This window comes from Galendromus occidentalis, unplaced genomic scaffold (genome assembly GCF_000255335.2).
Source record: "Galendromus occidentalis unplaced genomic scaffold, Mocc_1.1 scf7180000077466, whole genome shotgun sequence".
Lineage (NCBI taxonomy): Eukaryota > Metazoa > Arthropoda > Arachnida > Mesostigmata > Phytoseiidae > Galendromus > Galendromus occidentalis.
The window spans coordinates 604,765-616,748 of NW_003805454.1; the positions used below are offsets into that span (position 1 = coordinate 604,765).

Consider the following 11,984-nt stretch of genomic DNA (forward strand, 5'->3'; position numbering starts at 1 on the left):
CGTTCGGCTGTCGCGACTCGGTAGACACCACGATTTCTTCAGCGGGAGCGCCGACGACGATGACACTTGGAAAGTCAGCAGGCGAGCTCTCTCACTGAATGAAGCGTGTCAACAGGAGCTTTATCCGAGCTCCGTCGGGTCTGGATAGTACTTGAGGAGAGAGTCTGCTCGCCACCATTTGCCAGAGACAGGGCGAAGTTTTCACGCACAAGCTGAAGCACCTCCGAGAGAGAGTAAATCGTGGTCTCAGGAAACGGTCGCCCGCTGCCTGATCATGGTCCTGATGAAATCCTGAGCTTCGGTCCCTCGCGCTTCAGGATCGCGAACCAATTCTCGACGAACAATGTGGGATCGATTCGAGGATCCGCGACCTCATCTTCGTCCCGCCGCGGATTGGTTCCCAGGGGCTGAGTCGAGACGACCTCAAACTTCTCGTTTGCGTTGACCCGATCGCAGAGGAGTCGCTCAGTTTTTGAACTTACGGACTTGCCCAGGGTCCTCACGGCCGTCAGCCAAGTCTCAGAGCCTCTCAGCTCTTGATCGAAGACTCGCTCGAAGATCTCCTGTATTGAATGACGCATGTTGTCAGTAATGCTCGCTCGGCGGCTTTGCGACGGATGAGTCGATGCGCTGCCGGTTGGACTTCTTAAGCTCGAGCCGACGAGAGGGATCTCTCCCTCTCATCTTCTTCCTCGTTGTTATCTTACGGGATATTATTCGAGGATTTAATATTTCAGGGACCGTCATAAGCAGTATCACAAGCTCCGTTATGAAAGTTCAGTGGAGAATCTCTAATCGCTGTGAGATCTCTGTCCAACCAGAAAGTTCGGAATGAACGAGCACTTTTCTAATGGCGGCTTCTCGTGGCGATTCGCCGAATTATGAGTGTACTTTGCGACGCGTCTCTTGTCGATTGAAGCTTTTTGCTCTTTTTGTCGGGAGTTCAATCAGCATCGAGTGTAAGAGATTTCCGGAATCTGGAGAGCTGTATGCGCCTTCGCTGGTCGAGAGATTCATTATCCGTGTGGGAATGATGATGGCCAACGTCGGAGCTCGAGGCGAAAAAACTCCATCGGGGAAAACTGATCATGAGAAGGAAGAACAAGCAGCAGCGCTTGCACGAGGTTGTTACCTCGCATACCTCGCTAGATATCTCATCGCTTGACATTTCGCTCGCCCTCGCGATCGTCGCTCGCCGACCCCTCTCCTGAGTACGAACGTCTACTCCAAATAACCTGCATCAAGCGGCTCTGGATCAGAGTCAGGGGATGCTTCCCGAAACGGAGACGCGGCCACCCCGCCGGGAACGGAAACTCGTCGATGACGATGTGCGATAAGCCGAAATCCTCGAGCTTCCAGAGACTGGAGGCGACTCATATAGACGCATCGACGGAATTTGTATCTCATTTCGACTGCGGGCGATTTCACTCTAATGGTGCGATTTGAATAGATACTTTAGGAGTCGACGTGAAAACAGAATAAAATCATATTAGAAACAGAATCATCGGAAGGTGTCAGCAGTAAATTTTATTTGCCATTCCTATGACACGCGGTATTCAAGCTGTCTTCCCACCACTGCCGGCTCCAGATACCCGAGCAATTAGACTACGCGTTGAGCTTGGCCGCGTGACGGAACTCGGGCTACATGGCCTTGACGGGTAGCTATCGCAACGCCATAGAAATCGGTGCGTGGGTGTCCGAGGTGACGCATGCATACTAGGTCTGCTTGGAGGAGGTGAGCGACGGCTTGGGGAGGCGTACCTCCGAGTCTCGACAGCATTCTTCGGCCTTAACTTTCATGAATCATTCCAGACTTGTAACAGTGACTTCGAAACTTCCGAGATGCCTGACAAATCGCTGTCGAGTCAGCGGAGACGAGAATCATTTCATGGGATGCAATGCTCGCGATTTCGCAGACCCTTGATCGCAGCGAGCGAGCGAGCGACCATCGATTATACTGCTGTAAGGTTCTCGGAAACTTTCTTATCGGTGAAGAGGGAGCATTTCGACAGGAGGAGGGGAACATAAAGAGTAAAATGACTTTCGTCGGGAGATAAATGTACAAAGTTTTTCTCGCATCATCGTAAGCTACCGAATCTAAAACTCCCACTCTATAGAAACAATCAACACATCCCCGTCCGATGCTCCGAGATACGTTCGATAAGTAGGTGGACGATCTGATCTACGCAGGACTCAAGAGAACTCAATCGGGTCAATCGTCACTGGACTCGCCGCTCCTGCCGCTCTTCGTGTGTCTGATAGCAATCGAAATCACGCTTTCTATCAGTGTTGATACGCCCTTACTCATGAAGTCAATCGCATGGATTATGCTTCCGAGGATGCCCGATGACTCGTTGCTGGCGTTGCCTCCAACCTCCCCACGAGTCGATGTGAGTCCAATGTAGAGCCAGATGATGCAGACGGCTGTCAAGTTCATCTCATGTTGGAGTCAGATTTGAATCGGGAAGCTCACGCTCATCCAAAGCGAACAAGCCGAGCGCGAGAGATAGAAACTTCATAAGACTCACCTGTCTTACAATTTGAAGGCCGAAGCATTCCGTCCACAGTCCCAAATTGAGAAGTGAGCAATTTCTCGTAATTTCTCCCAGCAAGCAGTCCGAGCGCTCAAGTCGAACTCGTACAAGCTCGTGGTCTCTCTTGAAACAAGGAGGCTCGGACGCGAGAGTCACGACTTCCGTCGGTCACGGTATCAAGAGATTTCCTTAGTGGAGATCCTCGGGGATGAGTACGGGTGTTAGAAACTGACTTGGTCGTCATTTAGCAATTTCTCCTCTAACAATTCAGTGCACCGAGAGTTCGCAGGCGATCAGCCGCACGGAAGACGTGATCCGAGTTCTTTCGAAATTTTCCAAGCTCGCCTTTGAGAAGCCCTCTGCTGAACGGAGGCCGCTAGTTCAGATGACGAGAAGATGAACAGCTGTCTTCGGCAGACACAGATCTTCCGCGACGACACTGACGCGACAGTATCCGAGTTCATATTCTTCCTGTGGGGTCTTCCGGAGAAGCGATCGCTCGCGGGAGCCGAATCAATCGAGAGGCCGTGGGGATTCCTCAGGCGTCATCCCACAATACAATCCATCTACTGACCATCATGCACGTGCAGATGGATCGGGGATCCCAGGCATAGGAGTGTATTCGGCCGTAATCTGGGAAGAAAGCTTCGAAATCTGTCCTGAGGGGATTTGAGATCAAGAGCTCCCGGAAATGAACTCCATTTGAAGTCTCCGCTGGAGGGAGCTGGCTGCAGCATCCTCATCGACATAGCCTGACACGGGCCGCTCGGTCCACACGGGAATAAGACTCTTTTAAACCCTCGACCTCAGGGATGTATGGCCCGTACTCCACTGGGCGCAAAGCGCCCTCACGGCTGATTTATTGGTAAATATATTCATGAATCATTCAGGATCTCAATCTGACGTGTATATCACATGTTTGCAATGCTCCGTGAGCTCTCCGATCCCGTACAATCAGTCATCATAATCTTGCTCATGGGGATCGTGCTTGACGTGTCTTATCGATGTGGCCATGATCTGCTCGATGAGCGCGATCACCGCGCGCATGATCTTATCTATCGCATCAGGTCCTGGTTTTGGGTCGCCAGCTTTGTCGTCATCGGCATCAACCTTGGCTTCGATGGACGTGAGGCCAACGCAAAAACAAAGAAGGCAGACGGCTATAAGATAGAGATCGGTTACAAGGATAAGTCATTAGGAGCTCAGAAGATAGAAGAACGATTTTCTCCGAAGATATGATTGATGATTCCATCCAGCCTACCGATCCTCGTTCCCATCGACAGGCCAGCCGACATGCTGATACACGATGCAGTGATAAAATCTGATGAGAAATGATTCCGAATCGAAGAGCCCTTACTTGACCTCCTCAAGAATCCCTCTGAGACATTCAGAAGAGTTGATCCGGGGGGAGAAACTCTTCGAAATATCACAAACAAATATGACCAAACTTCATTGTTTCACAACCAAGCGGTTTCTTAACATTAATGATCGCATGTCGCATGTAAGGATGATGCTTCGTACGCGTATTACGAGAGCCTACTCGTCCCTCTCGCTGGACTCATCCAAGTCCAGTTTTCGTCTCTCGGCACCCTCTCCGAATCATCAGACTCATATCGATGACTTTTTCTTGCTGTTCCGAGCCCATAATGCTATGTTGGGATAATCGCAGGCTAATCGCCCGACGTCTCCAAGAACCACTGGGACAGGTCTCGCGACCCTCAGGCGGTCACTTGAACTTCGGCTGGGAGCCCTGCTCGGAAGGGCACGACCAGATTCGTACCGACTGAGTGGATAGAGGAACTCGCAGTAGCCGGAGTAGCTCGCCCCGGGTAGACAAGCATCTTTCAGGCTCCCAGCTCTCACAAGACTCCGTTGCAAGCCGTCCGTCCTGCGGCCAGCGATCCTATCGTTCTCCAACAAGATCGGGACTGCCTGGCTGACGAAGGACAACCGGCTCGAAGGTCTGAGGGAAGACAGGCATGGGCCGGATCATCATCCCCTATAATAAAAGCGTGATGTCTGTCTGTCTGTCTGTTCGCACCTTATGGACTATTTCGCTCCATCATTTGGACCTGATTTGTGTTAATTACATAACCCCCTATCACCCCCTACGATATCACCCCCTATAATAAAAGCGTGATGACTGTCTGTCTGTCAGTTCGCGCCTTATGGACTATTTCGCTCTATCATTTGGACCTGATTTTGTGTTCACTACATATGGAACGATCCCGTCCTATGCCTATGTGACTTTGACATCATTCCCAACCACCGTTTCCCAGAAGGAAGTGAAATACTCCTCCAGTATGCACACTGACGTCATCGTGAGTCCAAGATGGCGCACTCGCACCAGAGCTGGCGCGACCTCAGGATTTGACGGCCGAGCTCTTTCGAGCCTCGCTTCGGGTATACAGTTCGGATCAACTGCTGCCTATGGATCGTTTATCGCTGATCAGACGTCGCGAGAATTCGCCCCTCCCTCAAGAAATTATCCATCCTCCCGAGGACGATCCTCGAAAATCGCGCTCTTTGGAGGCAGAATCGTGCGAAAACTTCCGTTTCCCTTCTTAGATCAATCAATTTCGCGCCCCCTGAGAAGCGTCCCCGGGGAGACCAGTCTTTCCCCATTTTTACGCTTATGAAAAGCTCATAAGTGAACGGGCTTCAGCAGCTTCGACAGACGCGCGGGAATGTTTCCCACTTCAGGAGATTCGCTGACGGTACCGAAGAGCTTGAATTTGCTCAGGCGCTTCAGCAACTGCCTGATTGAATCCGGGGTAGTCACGCTCGGATCTCCTCGAGTCTGTCGCGGGAGTCATTCCTCTGACGTTCCGAGTCCCGAAAGCTCATAATCAGTATATCTGATCCTAAGAGCCCTGAAAAATGCTTATGAAGTGGCTTGAGAGCTCGGAAATATTTTCCTTCCCCAGAACGCGGCAAATTAGCTCGAAAAGGGTCTGCTCCGGAGGGGCTGGAGCTCGGGTCATTCCCAGTTAGAGTATGAATCAGACAAGTTCACGTGAGAACATTACTCAGAGCTCATGTGAGCAGGCCCTTCTGGCAGAATGATCCAGTCATCCGCAGCGAGCAAAGCGCAGCAGAGTGAGTTTCAGCGAACGCGGGAGAGCAGACAAATCTTTCGAGAGCTGTGAAACCGCCGCGATCAATCCTCATGAAAGCTGGTGAGTGTTTCGCGCGTTCGCGACCATCCCGATGATATGAATTACATCGACTACTCAGCGTCTTCCTGACCTTTTTCACTCCCCGCAGCTATTCTTATCTTCGTCCTCCTGCTGGGAGCTGTAGCAGCGCAGGAGAACGACACGTCTATCGAGGATGATCCTTGGGACTCGTTCTTCGAGAATTTCTGGGAGAATTTCATGCTCATGCTGAAACAATTCTTGAACGACTTCGTCAAGTTTGCTTTCCCTGAGGACGATTCTGATACGACCACTGTTGGAGACGAAGCTATGACGAGCCGGTCGGTTGACTAGTACTAACATCGAGGAATCACAATGAGGAGCAAGGCCCTGCGGAACACCCGAGATAATGTGCTTCACTCGTTCAGCGAAATCGTATTTCGGTCATCGAGTGTCATGTGCTCGACTAATGAGCTCTACGTGGATGTTCTTGCCCGGTCGACTTGGAATCCTGTATTTTCTTAGGGATGAATATTAGCTTAACTTCTCTTGTTAACCGCGTCGGCTCACAATAAAAAATATTACTCACGTACCAATCGAACAGAACCTCAACGGAAGCGGTGCCAGCCCTTGTGATCTATACTCGTAATAGTTTCTCGATGCGTGATCGCTTTGGAGATAATATCCGCGCGCCGATTCGATCAGCTCAAGGAACTCCCTGAATCCGACGGTCCGGGTTTTCCAATGCAAAAAGCTGCTGAGGGAGCCTCGGCACTCGAGAGAGAGTGATCGGGTGCTCGCAGTAGAGCCAATTCATCGCAAGCACGAAAAAAGCTGTCCGAGACAAGGTTGGCCATTCGCGAGATCATGATAGATAGCCTCCAGATAGAGAGTTGTTGCGTTTAGATGAAGCCCATCAGAGAGCCACCTGTTCTGGAAAACTTTTGCGAAAAGATTGTTACCCTCTACCGTTGCTATATATACTTCTTGCTCTGCGTCTAAGTGTTAGACTGACTACGGAACATTCATCGCTCTAGATTGTGAGGACGATAGGGCCGTGGGGGTAGCCCGATAGGATTGAGACCTGTTAATACTGATCCGAGTGCTCCAAGGCAATTCTCCTCCACCCAGCGCAAAATATCATACGTATTTCCGATGATATCGTACAGCTTCGAAGACTAGAGGACTTCCGAAAAATGAATTCACGGATGAACCCTTGAATCACCAACGCGACATCGCTGGTGAGCTAGAGGTAGAGAGGCATACACTAATGGGGAATAATATGGCTGTACCTTATGCCCTGATCTCAGAATTATATCCTCCCTAATCACTGGAATGTACATGTGTTCCTCATTTTTGGTTCCGTCGAGTAGCGGACTGTGGCTTCATACCACGAGGAAGACCATGGAATCACTGGGGGAAATATGCTCATCACCGTTCCGAGATCGATTTTATTCTCTTCATTCAGGCTATTTATTCAATTGTCATTTTTTATTCTGTATAATTTTGTCCCTGCATTGCCATTGCAACTTCGCGCATTCTCATCGTTCACCACATCACTGAAGCTCACGACTTAGAGCTGAGCTATTTGAATCGCGACCAGAGTCCTCGAGGTGATGCGGGCGGGGCCATGACTCCTGTGATGCTCGCCTTTGAATCCATCTTCAACAAGTTCCGACGATACCGGAAGTTCTGACCCAGGTCGGGGGAGACCTGGGCTGAGAGAACATCATTAATTGCGAGGCCGCGATCCCACTCGGAAAATACGAGTATCAGGACTGCAAGGAGAGTACAGTTCTCCAGTTGGCACTCGGACAGTGTATAAGTGATTTCGAGGGATCACTGGAGATTTCACGGAAATATTGCGGGGAAACACTCGGGAACTTACCGACTAGGCGTCTCATCCTGAGCTTGACTTTCCGGAGAACTGCAACAAGATCGAATTCCAATCAACGGTGAAGGCCGAGGGAAAACTCCAATGGCCTCGCTCTCTTTTCAATTGGGCGTTTCAGCGATTCCTCCGTGGAGAAGCGACTCGAATTCAGACACAAACTCGAGCGGATAGTGACACTGACCCACCGCTCCGACAATTGGCGCTCCGTAGCGGCTGATCAGGGCAGGATGGTAGTCCGCGCGATTTATGAGAGTCATTCATAATGCATTGTTTCGTTCAACCGAGGCACAAACGAATATGAATCCGACTGTTTCAATGCATACCTCACGGACTTCAACACTGTGTGGCGTTTCTGACACTTTCAACGGATTTGGACAGCGATCATGCGGCGATGTTTCAGCAAACTATGGCTGGACTAAGGAAACCCGTTCGCAAAAAGGGGGAGAATCCTGTCATTGAAGAGGGATAGCGCGACACATGTGCCGAGTGACTCACAATGCCTTGCGACTAGAATTTCACCCACCGAATGACTTCTGGAGCCGACCCCAGACCGCATTTTCTGCTAATATCACGCCGACCACAGGAGCGACTCCATATCATAGTAAAGCCTAACATCAACATTCGCTCTCGCACTCGGCACAGGAGACGATTCCTACCGGAGGAATTCGGATAATATTCTGGTCCCTCAACCCTCCGGAAGAGTGCTTTCGGGCGGTTCGATCATTTTCACGCCGACTTGCGTGCGGGATGCTGTCTCGAGTTCTTCGCTTGGGTACAAAGTAAAAAGAGCGAAAACAGCCGCCTGAACTAGGTTTCCCGACGACTTTGGATGCCGATTGAGATCCGTGAATCACACTACAGAGCTTTATTTGTAAATCCAAACCAGAGCCGCTGGTCTCTAGGTCAGTCTTTGTAATTCGCTAGAATCATCGCTGCTAGTGCACAGCAACTCAGCAAGGGCATCCGATACACGTGATATTGTATTCATGCGCTTCGCTTAGATCGGGTTCATACCATAGAATTCGGAGAGAAAAAATATGATGCTGCGTCTGAGGGCTCGGCATCGATGATAACATCAATCTAGTTAGGAGGACCGTGGGATGTTATGCAATCGAGGATAGAACGAGCCTGGAGATTCTTTGCTCCAATCACTTTTGAAACTTGCTCGTCATCGTTATTATGCCTGAACCTGTCCATGCCGGTTGTTCGTAAGCCCTGAGTTTTTTTTGCATTCGATTTATTGCTTGCGTACTCCACTCAGCGAGGGAGTTGTGACACTCTGTGATCGAGAAACGGACAACAATGAGCGTTATCTATCGAGTTATCCATGTCAGTATGGCTTCCGACGGGATCTTATTTACCCTTCAGCCTACTTTTCCGGATTCTCGGGGAGCCACGGGAAGGGAGGGTCATCTCGAACGAGAGCTATGTTCAGTCGGCGATCCGCCGCTATCCCACCGCTGCGTATTTAGGCCCGAAGCAGGTTCGATGCTCGGTCCCCGTGCAGTATTCTGGAAACCTTGCCCTGTTTCACTTCCCACATTTGGAAACGGCGAGAACACTCTCTCAGATTTTCTCCGTATTTCCACCTTAGCCGGCATCCATTGCAGAGATGAGCGATTCGCTCTGAGCATCCGGATCAGCCCGCGGAGTTTATGTTTTTTCTGAGTTCACAAAAATTCGGAGTTTTCTCCTGACCTACGGTATGTGAAGCGAATAATATCTCCGGTTAGGGGGCTTTGACCCAGAGGGGTTTCGATCACGTGAGATGTCATATAAAGAATCACAGTGCATTGCATGATTGAATCGATCTCTCTCTAATGATTCGCGTGCTCTCGATGGCCCCGAGGCTCCCCTGACAGCTGGCCCGGGGAGAACTGGGAGGATACGTTCCGAAGCATTCTCAGCGCTACAATCATCGAATCGGATAAGATTGACGCGACTTACCTCGCGCGACCAAATCCTCGAATTCACTGGTCAATTGGCGGGTGCCACGACCGCTTCGGGTTCGATCTGATTTTTGATCAGCAACTCCATGCTAAAATCTGCAAGTTCCAAGGGTAGGTAGTCGAGTAAGTTGTGGAAGAGCACCTGCCGCCAGCTGCCAGCTCTGTAAAGGGTTTCGGGCCATACGGTGGTAATTGCTCGCACAAGTTCTGAGACTGCCTGGAAAGGGAAAGTGCATTCGACGATTCCGAGCTTTTGTTCTGCCCGAACCCGACCTTCTCAACAGCCACGAATCGAGAACGAGATATTCCTTCCACGGAGCCTTACATCATTTATGGCAATAGAATGTAATAACCTCTTCGCAGCGTGGATTAGCATTGTCCGTAACGAATCGGTTCATCGCGTTCCAAAAGCCGATGAAATAATCATGACCATAATCCCCGCGTAGCTGTTCAGGGAGTTCAAGTAGGTCCTCTCTCATGAAAGAAGTCTTCCTCTCTGCGATGCGTGACAAGCCAGTACTGCAACGATGATAACTCGATAGTCATTGGATTCTCTTTCGCCAGAGGCGAAGCTTGTTTTCACTCGACTTCCATTGTTTCACTTTCGTTTTTCTGTATACGCGGAAAGCCAAAACCGCGAAAAGGACGAGACTAACTCGTAGAGAGAAGGCTGGACGACCGAAACGTCAATGTCCCACTGTGCTAACTCCCTTTTCAATCCTCGGCCCAAACTCGACACAGCGGCTTGACTCACGGAATAGCCCACTAGCCCGGGGAAGGGCGCATCTCCTGCGGAGGAAACACGATGAAAAATCCTTCTGGGAACCCAATGCATCTGGCAGGATTGTCATTCCAGCATTTTTACTGGACATGAACGTAATTCCGGACCCCTCTCTGCACTACCCCGCTTATAAGTCATGCGATGAAGCTTCTCATGATCTGCAGTAGCTCCCCCGTCAGCGACGATTAAAAGTTCACGGGCAGATGGAAGAATCGCGACTCACCGAAAGCACTGGAGGATATAACCACTCGCCCTCTGCTCTTCCTCAAGAGTCGCAGGAAGGTTTTCACCATTCGCACCGATCCCATCACGTTAACATTCAACATCCGTTGCATTTTGTCCACAGGAAGCCACTCCATTTCTCCGATTTCCATCAGGTTTTCGAGGGCGACAACAGCCCAGAGATCTGCCAATGTGGAGTCCCGAGTCGTATTTCGTATTTCGACCATGGGAGATTCCGCCTCCGGACGCATCTTATGGTGAGCTAACCGTTCTCAGATTCCTCGAGCTTCATCTCAACGAGTCGGAAAGTATCGTCGAGACTGTTCTGATTCGTGACATCTAGGCTTAAAACATCGACCCTCGAAATCGACTGCAGCTTCATTGCTTGTGGAGACTCAGGATCGGAACAACCCGCGAGGACCTGGAATTAGTGCCTCAGATTTCTCGAGTTTTGCTCCAACTGTCCATAATATAGCTCTTGGCCCGATCAGGAAACTTTCAAGAAGTGAGCTCACTCGGAATCCTCTGTGGGCTAATCTGCGGGCCAAGATGTTTCCGAGGTCACTGTCGCATCCTGCGGAAAGTCGAAAGTGAAACTCTTCAATTTTATACAACAGGAATCCACTGGGAAGTAGCGATCACTCATTTTCATCAATGCTCAGCCGAATTCTCCTCGGCCTTCTCTTATCAATGCACCGGAAGCCCCACACGCCGACGCTTAGTTTCCCCCGTGACCGGCTTGGCAACGCTCTCCGGCCATACCGAAGCGTACCTCCCACACTCTCAGGATATCCTCCGAGTCCCCGAGCTCCGAGCAAGGAGTAGACTGAGCAAAATACACTCTTCTTGAAGCGTCCGAGAAACAGCGGATTCTATTTTATGGAGAAATTCCCTCCGATCCCAATAGAGCATCTCACCTGATATCAGAACAGCTTTTTTGTAGCTAGCGATGGTGGAAGCAAGAGGGTGCCTCTTGAGCCATCGATAGGTGACGAAACCGAACCAGCAGGAGAACGCAAGCACGAATGCGTACGATGAGACGTCCCAAATCGGGAGCCAATTTCGGGACAAGTGGATGAGTTTGAAAATTACGAAGGATAGGAGGAGCATATGATTCAGGTTCAGCCAGCCGGAGCTGATGCCGGAGGGACGGTACCACGAATCCAGAACCATTATTCCACAATTGACGAATGTCAGCGTCGGATATCCTTCTCGGTCACCGCGCTCCTGTAAGTCGATGGTTCCACTCCGCAAGGCAAAAACGTCAGGGGGATTACCGCGAGGTGAGGGGTCGGTGGATTAAAAGATGAGCTCAGGTCCGAGATTTGCGGATAATTCACAGCTTGCTGGATTAATCGCCCTTGTTTTGCTGTGGCAGCGGAAGATAAGACCCGGATGGAACTGGTGATCTGAAGTTCCAGTATTCCCGCCGCGGCTACTTCCGCGGAGCTCGAAATTCAATTGGAG

The 11,984-nt window shown here is 50.4% G+C and overlaps 1 protein-coding gene across 1 annotated transcript; it reads right to left on the bottom strand.

Annotated features, from left to right (window-relative positions):
• Positions 1-9,414: 9,414 nt before the first annotated feature.
• LOC100904473 (17-beta-hydroxysteroid dehydrogenase type 6) lies at positions 9,415-11,747 on the bottom strand. The gene is made up of 7 exons (XM_003744408.1): positions 11,435-11,747; positions 11,033-11,091; positions 10,785-10,938; positions 10,519-10,701; positions 10,171-10,303; positions 9,868-10,033; positions 9,415-9,731 (listed from the first exon to the last, which is right to left on the bottom strand). The coding sequence occupies exons 1-7, from the start codon at positions 11,688-11,690 to the stop codon at positions 9,543-9,545; spliced, it is 1,140 nt and encodes a 379-aa protein (XP_003744456.1). The 5' UTR covers positions 11,691-11,747; the 3' UTR covers positions 9,415-9,542.
• Between the last annotated feature and the right edge of the window lie 237 nt (positions 11,748-11,984).